The sequence below is a fragment of the Trachemys scripta genome, chromosome 1 (assembly GCF_013100865.1).
Source record: "Trachemys scripta elegans isolate TJP31775 chromosome 1, CAS_Tse_1.0, whole genome shotgun sequence".
NCBI lineage: Eukaryota > Metazoa > Chordata > Testudines > Emydidae > Trachemys > Trachemys scripta.
The window spans coordinates 144,066,521-144,087,630 of NC_048298.1; the positions used below are offsets into that span (position 1 = coordinate 144,066,521).

General features: G+C 43.2%; 1 protein-coding gene across 3 annotated transcripts in view; it reads left to right on the forward strand.

Annotated features, from left to right (window-relative positions):
- The first annotated feature begins 13,345 nt into the window (after positions 1–13,345).
- HGD (homogentisate 1,2-dioxygenase) overlaps positions 13,346–21,110 on the forward strand; it is a 41,016-nt gene continuing 33,251 nt past the window's right edge. Inside the window, exons 1-2 of one of the 3 annotated variants that reach the window (XM_034788488.1) lie at positions 13,346–13,550; positions 20,008–20,079. In XM_034788488.1, coding sequence (XP_034644379.1) covers positions 20,027–20,079 — 53 coding nt within the window. In that variant the 5' untranslated portion in view covers positions 13,346–13,550; positions 20,008–20,026. The remainder of the gene's footprint in view (positions 13,551–20,007; positions 20,080–21,110) is intronic. The other 2 variants (XM_034788505.1, XM_034788497.1) reach the window with 2 other exon arrangements.

Here is a 21,110-nt window from a genome sequence, read left to right on the forward strand (position 1 = left end):
CAACAGATCATACCAGCAATTGTTACTTCTGCATGGTGCCTCCTGTTGGGAAAGGTGTGTCAAAGAAGAAAAAGTGGACTGTGCATTATCCAAACATTCCATCAGCTATACGCCCAGTACCCCACGGAGAAGGACTGCCAGTTTCTGATGCACCAGAATCATTCTCACTTGAGTCAGACGAGGAAGAGGATGAAACTTCTGGTCCTGAACCATCAATGTCACAGGACCCACATTTTCTCCCATCCTCCTCCTCTGAACCACACCTCATAACACAAGGTGAACTGAATGACCTTGTCAGGGATTTGGAACTACCAAGAGTAAGGCAGAGCTGTTGGGCTCTAGACTACAGCAGTGGAATCTCCTGGCAGGTGATGTTAGGGTTTCCATGTTCCATGACCGTCAAAAGGATCTTGTCCCATTCTTCTTCATGGAAGGTGATCTTGTAGCCTGCAACAACATCGATGGTGTGATGGCAGCCCTCAACATTGTTCACGATCCAGATGAGTGGAGACTGTTCATTGATTCATCGAAGACGAGTCTTAAAGCAGTTTTACTGCATAATGGCAATGTTTTGCCATCAATTCCAGTTGGTCATGCAGTCCATATGAAGGAAACCTATGACAACATGAAACAACTTTTGAGGTGCATAAACTATGACCAACATCAGTGGCAGCTTTGTGGCAATTAGAAGGTTGTTGCTCTCTTGCCTGGTCTGCAGACTAGATACACAAAGTACTGCTGTTTTCTCTGCGAATGGGATAGTCGTGCAAGAGATTCCCACTACATCAAGAAAGATTGGCCACTCCGACAGTCATTGAAACCTGGGAGGAAAAGTGTTCAGCATCCACCACTTGTTGAATCAAGGAAGATTTTGTTACCACCCTTACACATCAAGCTGGGTCTGATGAAGAACTTTGTCAAGGCCATTGACAAAACACAAGCAGCTTTCAAGTACCTCCGTGGAAAATTTCCAAGGTTAGGTGAAGCTAAGATAAAGGAAGGTGTCTTTGTTGGTCCTCAGATTCGTGAACTTCTTTGAGGTGATGCATTTGACTATGCACTGCGTGGCAAGGAAAAGATGGCATGGAAAGCCTTCCAGTTAGTGGCAATACATTTTCTCGGAAACAACAAGGCAGACAACTACAGGTTGGTGGTGGAAAACCTCCTCAAGGCATACAAAAGCCTTGGTTGCAACATGTCACTAAAGATACATTTTTTGCACTCTCATCTAGATTTTTTTCCACCGAACTGCGGAGCAGTGAGCGACGAGCACAGCGAGCGATTTCACCAGGACATTGCAACAATGGAGAAACGCTATCAGGGCAAATGGAGCCCATCAATGCTTGCAGACTATTGCTGGACAGTGACAAGAGATGCTCCATTTAATGAATACAAGAGACAAGCCAAGAAGTGCTGAGCAGACACTGAATAGGACTAAACTATGTACATAATAGTTTTTTGCCTTTTGTTTCATAATAAATTTTATTTATATAACCCTTTTGCTGATTTTTAAAATGTTACATAAACAGAACAGGTGAAATATTATCATGTAAAGCAACCATAAACACATGAAAAGACCTAGGTTTACAATTTATGATTAAAACTCTACTATCTACACAATATACATAGACATAAAATGTAAAAACTTAAATATCTCAGAAACAGTAGTCAATTAGTTGTTTTAATTGTTATATTTGAATTCAGCACATCAAAATACATAATAAATAGCACATTTTATCTCTGAAGCAGACGACTTCTCAAAAATTGTAGACCAGTGTAATATAATGCCCATTAATAACATTAATATTGAGGGCAGCTGCAATCAGCTTTAGGTGTAGACTTCGATCTCAATCAGTTGCCAAAACATCCCTTAGTTAGGTACAGTCTGATTAGTGCTCAACCCATCATTTCTGATCATCTTTCTCCAATGATAGGAATGCGTCAGAGTTTACCAGCAGAACATCCTGATTAGTTCTTCTGCAAACAAAGGAAGCTTTGCTCTTCTCCTGTTTTCTCTCCTCTCCAAGATGCTATTATCTGGCTTTCCCCGACAGAAGTCATGCTCCTGTCTGGCTCCCCTTGCTAAGATGCTGGTGCCTTTGATTCCCTTTCAGCACAGAGTGTTTCTGTGACTCTGAATCCATTATAGTTATTGATTAACCCATCACCCGCTGACGTATCTGAGGGAGCTCGGAGGAAAATCTTTCTTAAGCATGTTCAATCTAGCAGCACTATGCTCTACGCCCACAGGTACAGACTGAATTCTTTGAAGAACATGGTAAACACAAGGGCAAAAGTAAGGGGGCCATAAAACACCTCAACCTTCTGTAGCACCAAAAATCCAACCCACTGTGAGTCCTACAGCACTTTTATCTATTAATTTCAGGTCTGTCTACATAGCCAAAATGTAGCCATGCAAAATGAAACATTATTACCGGTATCACCAATGGGGAGTTGTGCCAAAAGTTTTATAATGTAAAGCTGACTTGAAAATGTGGGTGGGGGAGACTGAATGGGTGCCCTTTTTTGTTTCTTTGGGATGTATAAATAGGGCCTGGAAGATTTTTGTGGTGGTGGCGGGGGGTGGGGGGGAGAGGGGTTAGTGTATGTGTTGTGGAAGGTAGGAAAGAGGGTTTTGTGCTCAATTTTTGCCTTAGAAATATCAGCATAGCCAGTCCTGTCTTCCCTTCTTTTGCTGAAAGACTTGTGGGTACTCTCTGAAATGTGGGTTGTGAGCTTTCTCAGAGCTTAACTGAAGAGGCAGGGGTGTTAAATCTTAGGCATCCTTATAACCAAGTGCTTGTCGGTCATTTAAGTGAATAAGTGTTAACAAAAAAGCCACAAAAATGTGTCAGCACACCTAACTGCCACAAGCTGGCCCCGTTTGACCTCTGAGAAGCAGTGTCTATTAGTCAAAAAGCACCACAGAATTCTTTGCATCAGCTACCTTGGCAGTGTGCTGACTCTGTGGGTGCTCTGGGGCTCAAGCAGCTCTGGAAAAAAAATAGGGGGTGCTCAGCACCCACAGACGTTGCCCTGCCCATTGTTCCACCCCTGCTCGGCCTCTTGCCCCATGGCCCTACTCATGGTGCGCCTCTTCCACCCCTGCAATGCCTCTTCCCTTGAGGTCCCCAGCCGCTCGCTCCTCTCCACCCCCTGCTCCCATCACTCACCCTTAAGGTAGGAGAAGGCAGAAAGAAGCGAGCGGGAGGCGCACAGCGGAGGGGGCAGAGAGGAACAAGCAGCAGGTGTGAGAGGAGCCTCGGGGGAAGAGGCAGAGCAAGGGCGAGAAGAGGTGGAGTAGGGGTGGGGCCTTGAGGGATGAGGCCAAGCAGAAGTGGGGCCTCCGGGTGGAGTGGGGGATAGAGCACCCACTGGCAAAAACAAAAGTCAGTGCATGTGCTTGGCACCATTTTTAAGCACCACTCTAGCTAGTGCAAAGAATTCTGGGGGTTATTGGGAACTAAAAGTGCCTGCTGCACACAAAAAAAATAGATGAAAGGGATATGCTTTGGGAGGAGGAAATTATATAAGGGACTGGCTATGTCAGTGGCAGTACAAGAGCAGGCAGTGATGGACACATGGACATCAAATCCCATTTTCAACAATGCACTTAAGGCCACCTCTGCCCAAAGAAATCCTCTCTAGGGTGAGAGAGGAGTTGTAGCTTTATGGCCCCTTCAGTTCTTAGTCACTTAGTTTGAGATTTCTCAATGAGAGGGCCAGTTTTTTAATGATCGTTTCCAAGATATGGACATCTGCCTCACTTATCACAATGACAGTACTTTTCAAGTGTACTCTCTTATACCTAAATCTCCCCATCCTGATCCCAAGCTCTTACTTAGAAATCTTGAACTCCACAAACTTCTGTTGTAGTCTAGCTGCATAGCCAAGATGAGCCTCAAATACTGATAAAGTAGGGAGACCTTACCTGTGTTCTCTTTTTCCTTCTGCTATAGTATTATTTAATTGAGTTATGCTTGCTATGTCCCCTGGTTTTAACAATACACAGACTATATTTCCCCACCCACTGAAACTGAGCAGGCAAATTCCCACTCAGGCCCTGCACTGGACCTATGCATTGATCAAATTCAGGAAAGAGAGTAGGAAATGAAACACACACCCTCTTTGTAAACTAAAGCAACCAACACAGGGCCTGTGTTATACAGGAGGTCAGAGTGGATGATCACAATGCTCCCTTCTGGCTTCAGAGGCTATAAAAGACAGTGTAAGGGAAAGCAAGCATGGACACTTCTCGTGCTCTCCTACTTCTACTCTGACCTAAAAGTTTATATGTTTACAAAGTGGAAATGCGCCCGTCACATTGGGTTAAAGATTTATTATAGAAGGAGAGCCGATGGCTCTGGGACTCACCTCTGGAGCTTTTCATAACAACTCTTCAGAGCTAGTGTCCACCAGCTGTGTAAATTCCATCCTCATTATCCAGTGGCCCATGTGAACTTAGTGGTGGTTTACTTCTATTGGTGAGGAGCGGTCACATCACAAAAGCCCGCACACATCCTAAATTAGCTTCTTCACTAGCAGTCACACTAGAGAGGTTAAGGACTGAGTGGGCCATGGAGACTGATCTCCCCTCTCCCTCCTAGAAGTGGGGACAGTCCAAAGCAGAAGTACATTGGCAGGCTACAGTGTGGGAGCAGTTTGCCCTCTGTCTATCTGTCTGTTCTCTGGCTAAAAAGAGATTTTGGTCTTCATTGCTGACCTCTGGGGACTTTTCACAAACAATAAATGATAATAATTAACCTCTACGGCACCTGCTGCGGGGTGGCCCCAGAACAATGAGGAGACAATTTTTCACAATAATCTATCTTAATACATGTGATTTTTTAAAAATCTGCTGCAAAACAAGGGGCTACATTCAAAAAGAATGAGCAACACATTTGCATTAATATTATTGTTTTGTTATTGTATTGTGGTAGGGACCCCAAACAGGGCTCTGGGCCCCATTTAATAGGCACTGTACAAAGAAATCACACAAGGCAGTACCAGCTGCCTGAGAGCTCACAATCCAGGATTTGGCAATATATGAATATGCAGACAAATGGTGTGGAGGAAGAGAGGACGAGGTAACAGAAACAGGTGTGACTGCATAAATTAACAAATGTGGTTAGTACATTTTAGTTGGACAACAAGAGTCAGGAGAGAAGAGCTCTCCTTTTGTAAACAAAATATGTCAGCATAAACACTATAATCATATACATGATCCTATCAGAAATGATCCCTAGTCTCCAGATTGCTCCTCACGCATGTTCTGGATGTGCAAAATCTAGCAGATGATCAGAGTAAAGTTCCCAAGCACATTTCAAATCCTGTGCTACATGATGAAATTCCCAATGGCTCCTACTGGCGTCTCTGCCTGTGATATATGATGGAAGATATCATGTCAGATTTCCAACAGGTCTTGTTGCCTACCACTGACAAAATCCATCACTGTTACTCCAGGTGGCAGTGCTAACATATTCCCAACTAGTCTTGTTCGTCCTAGTCTATTTCCCAGGCCTTGTGATTTCGTCCAGCTCATGACAACATGCAGCCATATGGTCCTGTGCTCTGATTCGCATTAGCCTTCACAAGCCAGGCAGGACAGGGCTGCATCAGCGTTTAGACTGGAGATCTTCAAGGAACATCTATGTGGTACATCAGTGCTGGTGGGTGGTGATTAAGTAGGTGGGGCTCTTTATTATTATTAAATAATTATGTTGCAATAAGGCCCAGAGACCACAATCAGGATGAGGATCCCATTGTGCTAAGCCCCGTACAAACATGTTGTCATAACTATAAAGGGAAGGGTAACAGCTGTCCCGTGTACAGTACTATAAAATCCTTCCTGGCCAGAGACTCCAAAATCCTTTTCCCTGTAAAGGGTTAAGAAGCTCAGGTAACCTGGCTGGCATCTGACCCAAAGGACCAATAAGGGGACAAGATACTTTCAAATCTTGGGGGCGGGGGGCGGGGAGGGAGGAAAGGCTTTTGTTTGTGCTCTTTGTTTGGAAAGTTTGTTCGCTCTTGGGACTGAGAGGGACCAGACATCAATCCAGGTTCTCCACATCTTTCTAAACAAGTCTCTCCTATTTCAAACTTGTAAGTAAACAGCCAGGCAAGGCGTGTTAGTTTTACTTTGTTTTCTCAACTTGTAAATGTACCTTTTACTACAGTGTCTATCTCTGTTTGCTGTACTTTGAACCTGAGGCTAGAGGGGGGTCCTCTGAGCTCTTTAAGTTTGATTACCCTGTAAAGTTATTTTCCATACTGAGTTTACAGAGATGATTTTTACCTTTTTTCTTTAATTAAAAGCCTTCTTTTTAAGAACCTGATTGATTTTTCCTTGTTTTTAGATCCAAGGGGGTTGGATCTTGATCCACCAGGAGTTGGTGGGAGGAAGGAGGGGGGGGGGGGATGGTTAATTTCTCCTTGCTTTAAGATCCAAGGGGTTTGGATCTGTATTCACCAGGGAATTGGTGAAGAGTTTCTCAAGGCTTCCCAGGGAAGGGAACTAGCTTTGGGATGGTGGCAGCGGACCAGATCTAAGCTGGTAGTTAAGCTTAGAAGTTTTCATGCAGGCCCCCACATTTGTACCCTAAAGTTCAGAGTGGGGAAGCAGCCTTGACACGTGTAAAGATATGATCCCTTCCCGAAGAGCTTACAACCTAAGCAGACAAGTAACACATGAAAGCTCTGGGAAGAGAGATACAAACTAACACAATAATTATGTACAATATATACATTAAAATATATTTGATTACTATAGATAAAGTAAATGCCACCTATCTCCATCTGCCCCGGGGCCCAGGCAGCCTGAACTGCCTGTTTCTTGTAAATGGTGTTGCAGGGAAAAAAACAATTGATTTGTAATAGAGCTGGTTGAAACTCAAAATTTATGTTTTGTGGAAATCTCATTGAAATTGTTACACTCTCAGGAAAATTTTTAGTTTTGTTAAAATGGCATTTTCCAGTGGAAAACTGTTTTGACAAACATGTTTTGACAAGCTCTGATTTTTAATGCACGTGTTATGAAGCCTGGTTTCCCATAAACATGCAGCAGATTTACTACATAAACTGCTTGTCTGCACTCTTTTGGGCCTTCATGTCCTTTGCTCACCTTATCTATCATCTCTCATTCATTATCCATGTGTGGACTCCCACCTCTGATCAACTCATGCTGCCAGCCTCCATCGGCCACTTACTAAATTTTAAAACAAGCCCCTTTGTGCTTTCTCCCAGGCTGCCCCTCATGGTTGGAAGATGCTCTCCCACAAACATCCACACAGCTATCTCATTATCTATCCAACTTCAAATTCCTCCTTAAAACTCTCCTTTGCCAGGATGCCTCCAAAAAATACAGCCACTGGTGCTGAGACTACTGCCTACCATGCTGACCAATATTGTCTCATTGTTTCTTTGTACTCCTGACTGCCTGCATCCAGCTGTTGTCTCTTGTCTTACAGTTGGATTGTCAGTTCTTTGGGCCAAGGACCATCTTTTGTTCTTTGTACAGCACCTAGCACAATGGGGTCCTGATCCATGACAGAAGCTTCTAGGTGCTACAGTAATACAAATAATAATTAATAATAATAATAATAGCAGTTATGGATGTTATCGACTGAAGTCAGCCAGGCATCAATGGAAGAACAAGTGCCTAGATTTCAATGCTACTAAACTCTGGTCTGGCTTGTAAAGCAAAACACAATTGGGCACAAATCACTTTGCATGATATAATACAGCCTGGTTAATTAGATTTTTTTTTACTTAGACTAATATGCAACCAGAGGGACTGAATTCTTCCATCGCATATGCACAGATGCAGGGAAAGGGTTGGAGGTGCCACCTTCCTCCATACTATTTCAAAATCACCCATTCTGCGCTGATAACTCAACTGGAGTATTGTGTCCAGTTCTGGGTGCCACATTTCAGGAAAGATGTGGACAAATTGGAGAAAGTCTGAAGAGCAACAAAAATGATTTAAAGGTCTAGAAAACATGACCTATGAGGAAAGATTGAAAAAAATGGGTTTGTTCAGTCTGGAGAAGAGAAGACTGAGGGGGAAGAGGGGACATGATAACAGTTTTCAAATACATAAAAGGTTGTTACAGGAGGAGGGAGAAAAATTGTTCTTGTTAACCTCTGAGGATAGGACAAGAAGCAATAGGCTTAAGTTGCAGCAAGGGTGATTTAGGTTGGACATTAGGAAAAACTTCCTGTCAGGATTGTTAAGCACTGGAACAAATTGCCTAGGGAGGTTGTGGAATCTCCAACATTGGAGGTTCTTAAGGACAGATAAGACACACACCTGTCAGTGATGGTCTAGTTATTATGTAGTCCTGCCTTGAGTGCAGGGGACTAGACAAGATGACCTCTCAAGGTCCCTTCCAGTCCTACACTTCTATTGATTCTATTTTTCCCCAACCATCCCAAAAGCTTCACAAGACAATGAGCCAACGATAGTTGGATATAGCCTGTCAAGCTGATTCCCAGTCAGACAGATGAGATTTCTGGAGTGTAATGAGGCACTTCCAGCAGAGGTAGGTGGAAATTTTTTTGATTAACTGTTGAGTTTTTCAGGCCCTGAACCTATTTGCCAAATTTGGGTCAAATTCAATTAGTAGATTTGAAGGCGGGAATGTCTAGAGTCAAAACATTTTGTTGCTAAATATTTCATTTAGAAGGAGTTGAAATGTTTCATTTTGAATTTTTGATTCAAAATGGCATTTTGATTTCAAATTTGGCCAATTAAAAAAAAAAAACACTTGAAATGGCTGAATCAACATGCATTTTTAAAAGATCGTTTCAAGTCAACTGAAGCATTTTGGTAGATTTGAAATTGAATTTTTTTAAGTTTCAATTGATGGAAAAAAATTGGAAAAATGAGTTTTAGTTTCAGTTTAACCAGATTTTTTTTCTGGATTTTTCTGTTTGTCCCCTAAACCAAAAAATCCATTATTTTCTCAGCTCTAACTCCAAGCCATTGCTGGCCCAGTGAGATATTAAACTCTGGTCCAAACTATTCGGTAGCTGCCAATAGATATCTTTGTTGTCTTTTGCATGTCTCTGTCCTTTTCCTGTTGTGTTTTTTTTTTCTCCTTTTCACTAGGATTTCACTTAGAGATTCATAGATTCCAAGTCTACAAAGAACCATCGTGGTCATCTAGTCTGACCTCCTGTATAAAAGGCCATAGAACATCCCTGAAAAAATTCCCAGAGCAGATCTTTCAGAAAATCATCCAATCTTGATTTAAAAATTGCCAGTGATGTAGAATCCATCTGAACCTTGGTAAATCGTTCCAATGCTTAATTACCCTCACTGTTAAATATTATTTCCAGTCTGAATTTGTCTAGCTTCAATTTCCAGCTATTGGATCATGTTATACCTTGCTCTGCTAGATTAAAGAGTCTATTATCAAATAGTTGTTCCCCATGTAGGTACTGTAATCAAGTCATCCCTTAGCCCTCTCTCTGTTAAGCTAAATAGATTGAGCTCCTGGAGTCTATCACTATAAAGGCAGGTTTTCTAATCCTTTATTCATTCTCATGGCTCTTCTCTGAACCCTCTCTAGTTTATCAGCATAATTCTTGAATTGGAACATCAGAACTGGACACAGTATTTCAGCAGTGATCACACCAGTGCCAAATACAGAGATAAAATAACCTCCCTACTCCTACTCAAGAAGATTTTCTGTTTATGCTTCTAAGGATCACATTAGCCCTTTCAGCCACAGCATCAGACAGAGAGCTAATGTTCAGCTAATTGCCCACCGCAACCAATGTTCCCTCTAAGCTGGCCTCCCAAGAGTCAATCAAATGCCGCCCACTTGATTAGTAGAGCCGCACACATCTGGCAACTTGTGTTCCAGTGCCCCTGCTCTCTGCCTTGGAGCCCCTGGCCAGCTGCTCCCAGGACAGGACCCTCCTGCTTGCTGTGCAGGGCGGGAAGGGGCGCTGATGTCAGGGTGTCCCCCTTCCCCCCCACCAATGTACCCCATCTCCGCAGAGCTGGGGAGGGGGGACAGGGCTCAGGAGGGGGACAGAACTACTTGTGGCTGCAGCAGTCTGAATGAGCCTTCAGACTGGTGAATGCCTCTCTGCTTAAAGAGACAGCACATGGTCTCTCATACACTTCCCCAGCAGCCAGCACACACTCACTCTGTCTTTGTCTCACACACATAAACACACACACACACACACAAACAAACTGTCTGTCTCTCTCTCTCATACACATACACACACACTGTCCCTGTCTCTCACACAAAAATACACACAGTCGCTGTCTCACATACACACACACACACACACACACTGTCTCTCTCACACAGACATGCACACATGCATAGTCTCTCTCTTTCACACTCACACACACATACACACACATATTCTTTCACACTCACCTCCCAAAGCATTTCATAATTGTATTTCTCTCTTCTGCTTAAATTTAATTCTTCGAATAGTGAGGTCTAAAATGCCTAACCTGTCCTGACTGGAGTAATTATCCCTATGGTAACTTTTAAAAATATATATTATATCCAGGTTTTTTGTTTCTACTGGGCTAATGTGGTGATGCACATCTGCACATTACCACGATATTGGTGTACATAACAAAATTAACTCTGCATATGGATGGAAAAAAGTAGAGGGAACATTGACCACAACCCTCAATCTTTTTCAGAGTCACTGCTTCCCAGGATTGAGTCTCCTATCCTGTAAGCATGGCCTACATTCTTTTTCCTAGATGGATACATTTACCCAAATTTAAATGCATATTGCTTGTTTGCTCCCTATATACCAAGCGATCCAGATTGCTCTGTATCAGTGACCTGTTCTCTTCATTATTTACCACTCCCTCAACTCTGATGTCATCTCAAACTTTATCAGTGATGATTGTATGTTTTCTTCCAGGTAATTGATCAAAATGTTAAATGTCATAGGTCCAGGGGTGAAAGTAACACAGAAGACTTACTGGTACGCGGGCCTGGCTCTGGGCCCCTGGAAGGGGCAGGGTCTCGGGTGGAAGGGGAAGGGATGGGGATCAGCCTCCCCCAGCCAACCCATCCATGCTGCCTGGCCCACGCGGCCCAGGACTCTGGTGGCGATTTAAAAGGGCCCGGCGCTCAGGCCGCTGCTGCAGTAGCAGTGGTGGCCGGGAGCCCCAGGCCATTTTATATCACCGGGCCCCAGGGCAGCTACCCTTTTACCCCCCCACACCCCCATTGGCGGTCCTGCCGGTAGGGTCCCTATCGGCAGGGCCACCGATGGAGGGGGGCAAAAGGGGCAGCAACGTTAAAGCACTTTAACGTCGGCTGCGTATGGGCCGGTACCGGTGGCCACTTTTACCAGTACGCCATACCAGCCTGTACTGGCCCATTTTCACCCCTGCATAGGACCGAGAGCCAATCCCTCTGGTAGAAACTCACCTGCTCGATGATGAGTGCCTGACTACAATTACCTATCAGTTAGCAAACTTTTAATCCATTTAATGTGTATCATGTTCATTTTATATCATTCTAGTTTTTCAATCAAAATATCATGCAATCCCAAGTCAAATGCCTTACAGAAGTAATTATATCAACATAATTACCCTTATCAACCAAACTTGTAGTCTCATCAAAAAAAGAACAGGAGTACTTGTGGCACCTTAGAGACTAACAAATTTATTAGAGCATAAGCTTTCGTGGACTACAGCCCACTTCTTCGGATGCATACAGAGTGGAATAAATATTGAGGTGCCACAAGTGTTCCTGTTCTTTTTGCGGATACAGACTAACACGGCTGCTACTCTGAAACCTATCAAAAAAAGATATCAAGTTAGTTTGACAGGATCTGTTTTCCATAAACTCATGCTGATTTACATTAATTATATTACCCTCCTTTAATTCTTTATTAATCAGATCAACTGTATCAGTCACTCCATTGTTTTGCCTGGGACTGATGTCAGGCCTTTAATCGCCTAGATCATCCAATTTACTTGTTTTAAATATTGACACAACAGTAGCTTTCTTCCAGTCTTCTGGAACTTCCTGGGTGTTCCAAAACTTTTTGAAAATCAACATTTATGGTCCAGAGAACTCCTCAGACAGTTCTGTTAAAACTCTTGGATGCAAGGTCTCTGGACCTGCTGATTAAAACATGACTAATTTTGGTACCTACTGTTTAGCGTCCTCCTAAGATGCTAATAGAATGGAAAGTGTTATTTTATTACATGACTACTATATCTGTTTTTTCCCAAATACAAAACAGAAATATTTATTGAACACTTCTGCCTTTTCTGCATTGTTCTTGATAATTCTATCATTCTACACTTGTGTTCTTCTTTCTGAATCAGTATGGAAACAATGAACTATTATTATTCTTTAGTGCTGACAACATTCTTGGTGCTGTACAGTGCACAAAAGTATAGATTAAGCTCTTGAAAGCAGAGACTCAGTCTAGAATGGTGGTTCTAGATTATCTCCCTAGCATGGTGTGTGTGAGAAGGTGCCGATTTAAGATTTAAAGCTAAGGGGTGAAATCTTACCCCTGTTTAAGTCAGTGGCAAAATTCCCATTGACTTCAACGTGTCCAGGGTTTCACTCAAGGGCCTGACCACTAGTGGGAATAAAGGCACTTTCCATGAGAGTGCAGGTAACTCCAGGGTCTTTGCCCAAATTCCAACTAGTGCAAATACATTCTGCCTCCCAAAATGCCTCCTCCAGTACTCAGGCTAGAGCTGATCAAAAACATAAAAGGAGAAAATGTTGAAATTTTTTAAAATGCCCCCACTTTAAAAAAAATTCAAAATCAAACATTCACATAATTTCAGCCAGCTTCTAGAACTGGTTGAAAAGCAGGGAACATTTTTCATTAACATTCTGTTGAAAAGTTTACCAATTATTTAAAAAAAAAAAAGTCAAAATTCAGAAAGTTCTGACTAGCACTAGTGAGTAGGGTATAGAATCCTTCTTCACTTCTGTCCCTAGCCTGCTGTGTAGCATTACTTGCACTGATAAACAACTACCACCTTTCACACCAAAGTTGGGGAAGTGATGCTTTTTAAATCCCACATATTGTGAGATCTGTGGATGGAAATTGCTAGAGGCATTATTAATAAAATATTTGTATAAATCAATTTCAGAAAGGGCTTTTTCTTGTTCCTGAAATGCCTTATTGATCTTAAAGTGTACCCTTTTCTCTCTTGAACTTGAATAGCTACTCTCTCTTTAACAGCTAATAAGAAAAAGGAAAATTGGTGGAACTGAGTCCTTTCCCCTCTATTTATCTTCCTCAGATCAAGCCCTGGATTGGTTCAAAGTAGAAAGGCCTGTGTTTGATTAAACCCAGACTGAGTTGAGTAAACAGCTGGAAAACTCTTTAGGACTTTCTCACTTGCAGGGCAGACAGTTTGCAATCAGCCTGGCTTTGTCCCTACAGCTGCTCCAACAAGAAAATCAGCAAGAAGAGTTTGTTTTTAGGAGACCGCAACAGACCTTTTTGGACAAACATCTCATTTGTTTTTGTATTTGCCAAAGTGAGAAAGCAAAGTGAGGAAAATGGCAGAGTTGAAGGTAAGTGATACTGATAGTATGTGTGTGTAAGAGAAAAATATGCCATCTCTTTCTCCCCCTGCACCTCCACTTTCTTGTTAGCAGTTCCTAGGGTGACCAGATGTCCCGATTTTATAGGGACAGTCCCGATTTTTGGGTCTTTTACTTATATAGGCTCCTATTACCCCCTCACCCCCGTCCCGATTTTTCATACTTGCTGTCTGGTCACCCTAGCAGTTCCATAACTCTTTAAAGCCCAAAAGAGTGGAGAAAGGGAACTTCTAGAACATGCCTGCAATAAGGTGCCTAATGTGTGGGGTGGAGCACAGTAACTGGGGAGGTTTGGACAATTAGGGTGATGTAGCAGGGAAGTTGTCTATTGTTTAAACCTGAAGTCCAGGTGTGAGTTAGGGATGGTTCTCTTGACGGAGATACCAAGTCTCATTTAGATTTAAAGTCTCTCATTTTTAAAAATTCATTTCAAGGCAGGTTATAAAGTCTCCCTTTCTTGGATGAAGGATTTTGTTTTGTTTAATTTGGGATGTTGTAAATCTCACTTAAGCAGATTGTCCCAGTTTGAGAGTCTTGCCATGTGGACTTTGGTCATCTCCCTCCCCCAGCACACCACCTCCTGCTGATCCGGCTGCCTGGGGGTGTTCCCCAACCAGCCAATGACATTTGTCTTGCAACATCTGCCCTGCTGTTGCAAGCCTCTTAAACTAACCCCAAAGCTTTATATCATAGAAAAGTAGTTAGAGCAGGGGACTGTTAGGACTCCTAGATTTTAAACCTGGCTTTACTACTGACTTTCTAGGTTATCTTAGGCAAGTCACTTCACTTCTCAGTGTCCCTATATGTAAAATGGGGAGAATGATACTGACTTATCTCACGGGGACTGTAAAAATTTAGTGACTGCAAGCTTTGGGAGAGATAATCAGGCTGTTTGGAGATACAGACCTCTGAGACAATAGCAGCTTTTATCCTGAAGAACAGGATTTCCAAGTAAGTGCCCAGACAGTTTAAGAATGAAGTTCCTTAGCCAGCTAACCCCTTCATGAAGATCCTGTTCTTCTCAGAAGGAGGTGTTGCTGTGTCAAAGATCCTCGTTCTTTCAGGAGAAAAATTAATTTTTCAAAAACTTGGAAATCCTTACTTCAAAATATCACAGTATGTGTCTGTTAAGGGTGATCTACACGTACACACACAAAAGTTAAATCATCTAACAGCACATACCATCTACTCTTCCACCCAGAGATCTGTACTTCGCTAATAGCACAGCCATTTTTCATTACAGAATGAACCACCACAACCTTAACGCTGCCCACATGAGCAGGGGGAAATTTGGAGTAAGGGGAGAGTTGGAAGTCCAGCATCAAACAATGGCAGAGTTGAGGTTATAGTGCATTGACTGTGGTGTATGAAGTCTGTGCTCTAGTGAAATGTGTATCTCTGGGTGGAGGAGTAGAGGCTACGTCCTGTTATATGCCTTACCTGTTCATTTCCTTGCTTTTGTGGTGTTGTGTTATGTGTAGACCAATCTTAACTGATGCACAATGTAATGTTTTTGTGTCTGAATGAATAAATTATTTTTCAGTATCACCCAGCAGTAGTTGAAAAATGTATTATTCACAATGTTTGAAGAGGGGCATTAATTATATTCCAGTCTATGTATTCAGACTTCAAAAGCATTTTTCTAGGCCTGCTGTCTAATCTCTCCAGCGAAAGGTTATCATTTAGAGGTCAGTGCCTGGCTCCCAAAGAGAGAGCTCCACTTTGCATCCCAGTCATTCAAATCCATGGATGTTGTTTAATTTTTTATGTTGCACTGGTTTTTATCTCCCCCATTTTACTGAAAAATGTCAAAACAAAGACGAAATGTAATCAGATGTATTCTTAAGATCACATTTACATAGAATGTTGCAGAATTATGAGAGAAACACACATACACTAGAAACCTTGCAAACTTTTCACAGAAAAACCTTCCCCCCAGCTCCCCTGAGCTCTCCCCTCACCAACCCACCCACACAACCCACTGGGATGGTTAGAAGTAGTGATAAGAATAATGAAAACAGACAAGTAGTGCATCCCAGGGGAGGTAGCTTGTAATAATTATCTTGTCTCATCTCACATATAAGAACTTGGTGAAGGGGAGATTTCAAACAGATTTTAGGTTTATTTGATTTTTACCTTACCAGCTTTTCTATCCTCTGAAGAAATTACTAACATGGGTCCCAGTCCTGTAACTGGATCTCTGGAGACAGATCTTTACCCCTATATGGAGTCCCACTTCAGCTGGGGGCTCCACTCTCCTAGATCAGACTGTTCAGACTGGATCAGAAAAGTTCAAGCCGGGGAATCCACTACAGTTCATTGCCGCGCTATCTGTCTAAACTCTTACGTGAATTCAGAGTTGGTGAAAGGTGCTGGAGTAACAGCCCTGGAGAGTGAAGCCCTCTGTTTATCCACAGAGCTGATACAGCCTGGGCAGTGGCAGGGCAAGTTTAATGCATGGTGCCCTGACTGTGATTTTTAGGGTGTGTGTCCACAGCAAATGAATGTGTGATTGTAGTATGGGTATGCTTACTCACAGGAGTTTAATTTAGCGATCACATGTAACAATAGTGAAGACATGGTGGTATGGACACTGGAACAAGCTAGCAACCTAAGTAAGTACCCAGGGTTCCTGGTGGGTTTGTACTGGAGTGGCTAGCCCATGTCCCCACATCTTCACTACTACTGTTACCTGTGCTAGCTAGATTAAAGAAAGTGTGGGTGTGCCTACCCACAGTACAGTTATACCTTAACTTGTGATGTGGATATACCTTTTGGTCAGGGCCAGCTCCAGGGTTTTTGCCACCCGAAGCAGCAAACAAACAAAAAAAAGCCATGATTACAATCAGCTCTACCGTCACCGCTTCAGTCTTCGGTGGCAGATCATTCGCTCCGAGAGGGAGCGAGGGACCTGCCGCTGAAGAGCCGGACGTGCCGCCCCTCTCCGGTGGCCGCACCAAGCACCTGCTTGCTGGGCTGGTGCCTGGAGCCAGCCCTGCCTTTGGTGGTGAGAGGGGAGTTTGGTCTCCATGGCCCTTTCAGTCCTTGGCCGCTCTGGTGAGACTATCAACACACAGTCCAGTTGGTGCTAATTGTGATAATGCTTTGTAACGGGGCCACCTATCCACTAGGACTTGGACTTAGATCCACCAAACTAATTAAACATGCACCAAACTACAGTCCCATGGTGACAATTATTGTTGTCCCTATGGATTGGATTCAAACCAGTGATAGAGCTCATATCGCCAGAGCCATCTGCACCCAACCCTCTTCAACATGTTTTTATTATTTTTGCCAGTTTGAGAAATGTGCTCTAAAGTAACATTCAAATAACTGTCTTAGTTTAAAGGACGCTGGGATTACACATTCATCTTTGTGTAGCCAGAGGAAAATGCTGCCGAGTTATAGATTAATCTCTAAGGGAGCAAGTTGAGGTGAATCTTTTGGAATTTGCTATAGCAAAAGGCAAAGTACAACTAAATAAAATACAAGTCCTTGAAAGCAAGTCAGTACTAAATTAATGGCAGGACAACGTCTCCCTGCCCACAGCTACAGCCATGCCAATAAGAAGCAGTTTTCTTTTGGAGGCCCTCAGTGCAGTTACCTGTGATTTATTCTTTTTTTCTGTGGCATCTGGAAAACTCATTTGACAAACAATGCCGCAGCAGCTTCCTTCACTCCTGCCAGTACACTGCAGCTGTGATGGGGAACCTTGAGCAGGGCTCTGACAGTGCTTGTATGACAGGTCTCTAAACATCAACTCCTCCCTGACTTGATTGAATCCCATAAAATTAGGGTGACCAGATGTCCCGATTTTGTAGGGACAGTCCTGATTTTTGGGTCTTTTTCTTATATAGGCGCCTATTACCCCCCACCCGTGTCCCGATTTTTCACACTTGCTGTCTGGTCACCCTACATAAAACCTGCAACCCCCACCCCTGAATCTCTGGGCTCTGTGTATTGAGAGGGGATGACTAATGTTTCTGCAGCTACCCACTGACTGTGTAAAGTATGAGGGGAACAGGCAGTGGCTCAGTCTGTCAGAAATCTGCCTGCATCCCAGTGCTCTCACGTCAGTCTCATGCTCTCGGCTGTGTTAGATGCAGTGCAGCAGATTGTGGACCCAGAGCAGATTCAGTCATGAGCTGCTTTTGATATTTCATTTCACAGCAAACAGGAATGAATAGAGTTTTTTTTTTTTTTTTTTTGGGGGGGGGGGGGGGGGGATCCTAATTTGGGTGCAGCTGGGATTCTGTCCAGCTGATGGATTGGGTCAGCTGAGAGGGTTTAAAGCTTTTTAGATTTGAGGGAGCTGATGGAGTCTCTTGTAATAACAATTTCACACAGCAGAGAGCTGAACCATGAGTTCATCTCTTTTCCCATATGTTGCTGCACTGTGGACATTATGCATCTGAGGATTTCTCTAACTAGATTAGCAGACACACAAGCTAATCATGTCTCTGAGACCCACAAACTATCCTACCCTCAATCAGCTTTAGTTCAGAACATTTCACAGGCACATATAATAGTCTGCACATGATCACATGGTGTCTTTTCCATATGCAGCAGGCTTTTTGCATTAACCCTTCCCGCACTGTGGAGATGACATGTTGCATCAGGCCCAGCCTTGGAAAAATAAGGTGCATTTCCCCCCGCCCCACCACACACATGCTTACCCCACCATGTTTGCATCTTTGGTAAAGGTGAATGCAATGAGTAGGGCTGGTTTAATTATAGAACTGCTGCAGTCTCATCAGATCTTGCTGCAGTTCTGTTTGGGGGGGTGGGGGAAGCTCCATTACAATACATTTGCCAGGACTGCCTCTGGTGACCTGCTGTTTTGCATATCAATATACATCTTGCAGCACTGCTTGCAGAAACACATGGAGACCAGAGTCCCAGTGATTTATTCATTTGCAGGAGGAACAACAGGGAACTTTCCACCTCTAAACCATTGTAGCCAGGTGGGGGGCTGCTGCTAATTGCTGATGCTCCCAGTAGCTGGTGTCCAGTGGCAGTAAAAACTAAAAGAGCCAGTTCCCAGAGGTAAATGAGACCCAGGATTATGCAGATGTGCTCACAGTGGGGAAGGAGGCTGAACTCTTTGCAGACGGAGCTTTCCCCCCCCACCCAGGCTTGTGGCCACTGTCAATCCACCCCCCTTATGTGGGGCAGGGGAAAGGTTGCACAGCTGAACTGAATTGTCTGGTTTGTGACCAAAGCTCTGTAATCCACACCTGAACCAATTAAATGCCTGGTATGTGAGAGCTGGGGTGGGCAAAGTAGTTCCCCCTCCCCAAGGTATAATTAATAAACTTGCAGCTTGCCGATTAAACGCATCCCATGTGCCTGTCAGTCATTCACCTGCTATCCTAGTGAAACTCTAAAGTACACATTCTGCACTGGTGTGAATGGTGACTTGCAACAGTGCAGTTTATCATGGTTTGACACTGAGGTTAGCCCAGTGTTAGGTCTGGGGGGCCAAGGTAGGAGGAGGGGCTGTGAGAAGCCCAGCGCTCTTCCCTGCTGCCCTCGCAACAGGCAGGAGCTGTGTATGCCTGAGGAGAAGCCAGGACTGAGAACTCCACCCCCCTGCTCTGGAGCCCATACAGGCAGAGCAGGCCTAGGAGGATGTGCAGCTCACTTTCTTTAGTGTGCATCCCTCATGTGCACATCAGCTTAGAAAACTAGATACAACTTTTAAAATATTGCTCGTCTAACATGGCAGCCGGTGCTGGACATTAACTGAGCTCAAACCCAATCAGACAATAGCAGTTTGGTGCATACCAGTGACATAGTTTGAGCTCCAGGTGTGTGCGTGCATGTGCACACACAAGATTACTGTCAGGTCCTTTTAAAGGGGGCACTGAATGTCAGACCCCCTCCCATTACCCGAATGACTTCAGATTTGCATTACTAACCATGTCCTGGAGCCCAGTAAGTCACACCAGTTTATAAGACAGTATTGGTATGCAAGCAGATGTTATGGCACTTAGAAATATCACCTTTTACAGAGTAACCTTGTCTCAACATTAACTCCGGCGCTAGCACTCCTCCATAAGGTTAGTGAAGTGCTTGCATGTCCTTGTGTGGAAGGGGCTACTCAAGGGTATTATTCTTCCTGAACCCAGGCATGCTGTTATCTTGCATATCGAAAAAGTGCCGGCATGATACGGTGCTGGGTGCATTCACACGTGCAGACAGATTAGATTGAAAAGGAACCCTGGCTATGTCTGCCAATATTATCGTTGGTTAATGAAGATAGATAAACCCCTGTTCACATGTTGCAAAGTCAGTCCTCTGAAATAACCAAACCAAAATAGATCACTTGGCAAAGTCAAACTGTACCCAAAGAATTTGGAAAAAGCACATCTGTTTATTTTTAAACACTGATGTATGAGTGTATGTTTGTGTTGTTATTTCATAGTACATGCCAGGATTTGGTAATGAATGTGTCTCTGAAGATCCACGCTGTCCTGGAGCCTTACCAGAAGGACAGGTACTGATTTATTTATTTTTTTAATAGCAAGGAGTAGCGTGAGCACCTGTTCCCCTGCTATTTTGAGTCTCAAGATGCTACCATGAATCTCAAGCCTGCCACTACAGAAATGTTAAGGAGCCTCCTTTTTGCAGCATTAGAACTGTGCATTAGTATAAGTTATAGTTAAGGGTTTCCAGTCAAAATTCCTATTTTCATCATTCATAACTTTCCAAAGTTTTCACCTTTGTGGCTGAAATTCCAGGCCTGGTCTCTGTCCCAGGGGGGAGGAAGTTGGAATAAAAATAGTTCAACTATGTTTGAGAAGGAAGAGAGGGGGAGGAAATTAACACTTTCCTCATTATAAAAAAAAAATCATGTGACTTTTTTCTCTCAGCTCTAGGTCTGATGTGGAGAAATAGCCCTACAGAGGAGAAGTGTTCCAGTCAAAACTGATTTTGATTAGTCTGAGCAATGAATCCATGATAGGGCAGTTTCTCCTTTCTAGGGATGGGAGCAGGGAATAGTTAGCTAGTCATGAGCCGACAGGCTCATTACAAAAATGTTAAAAGTGAATAAAATAGAATCATTTATTTCCAAATATATTAGGTTTTTTTTTTAATATTTTCCCTTGTTCTTTAAATAAAGGCCCGCAGGCCTCATTTACTCTCACTATCCAACTTACAGAAATAAGAGCAAGTCATCAGGGAAATAAAGACTATGGGCCCAAATCTGGTTTATTTACACCAAAGTAAATCCACTAAACCTGATTCTCAACCACCTTGCATGTTGTGTAAGTGGTTATACTTGGGCAGAGTGGGCATAAAACCCACCCTCAACAGGATGGTAGCATTTTACACCCTGCTCTGCACTCTGTAAAGGTGTAAATGCACAAGGTGCTAAGATGTGGAGAATTAGGCCCTGGAGCATAAACTGTACGCATATGAGGGAAGAGTTAAGATTGTATAGAGAACCTCAACTCTGGCATTTCCTGACTTTTGAGGACTTCTAATACCATTGTTTTTTTGCCAGGAGTGTATACTGTAGACCGT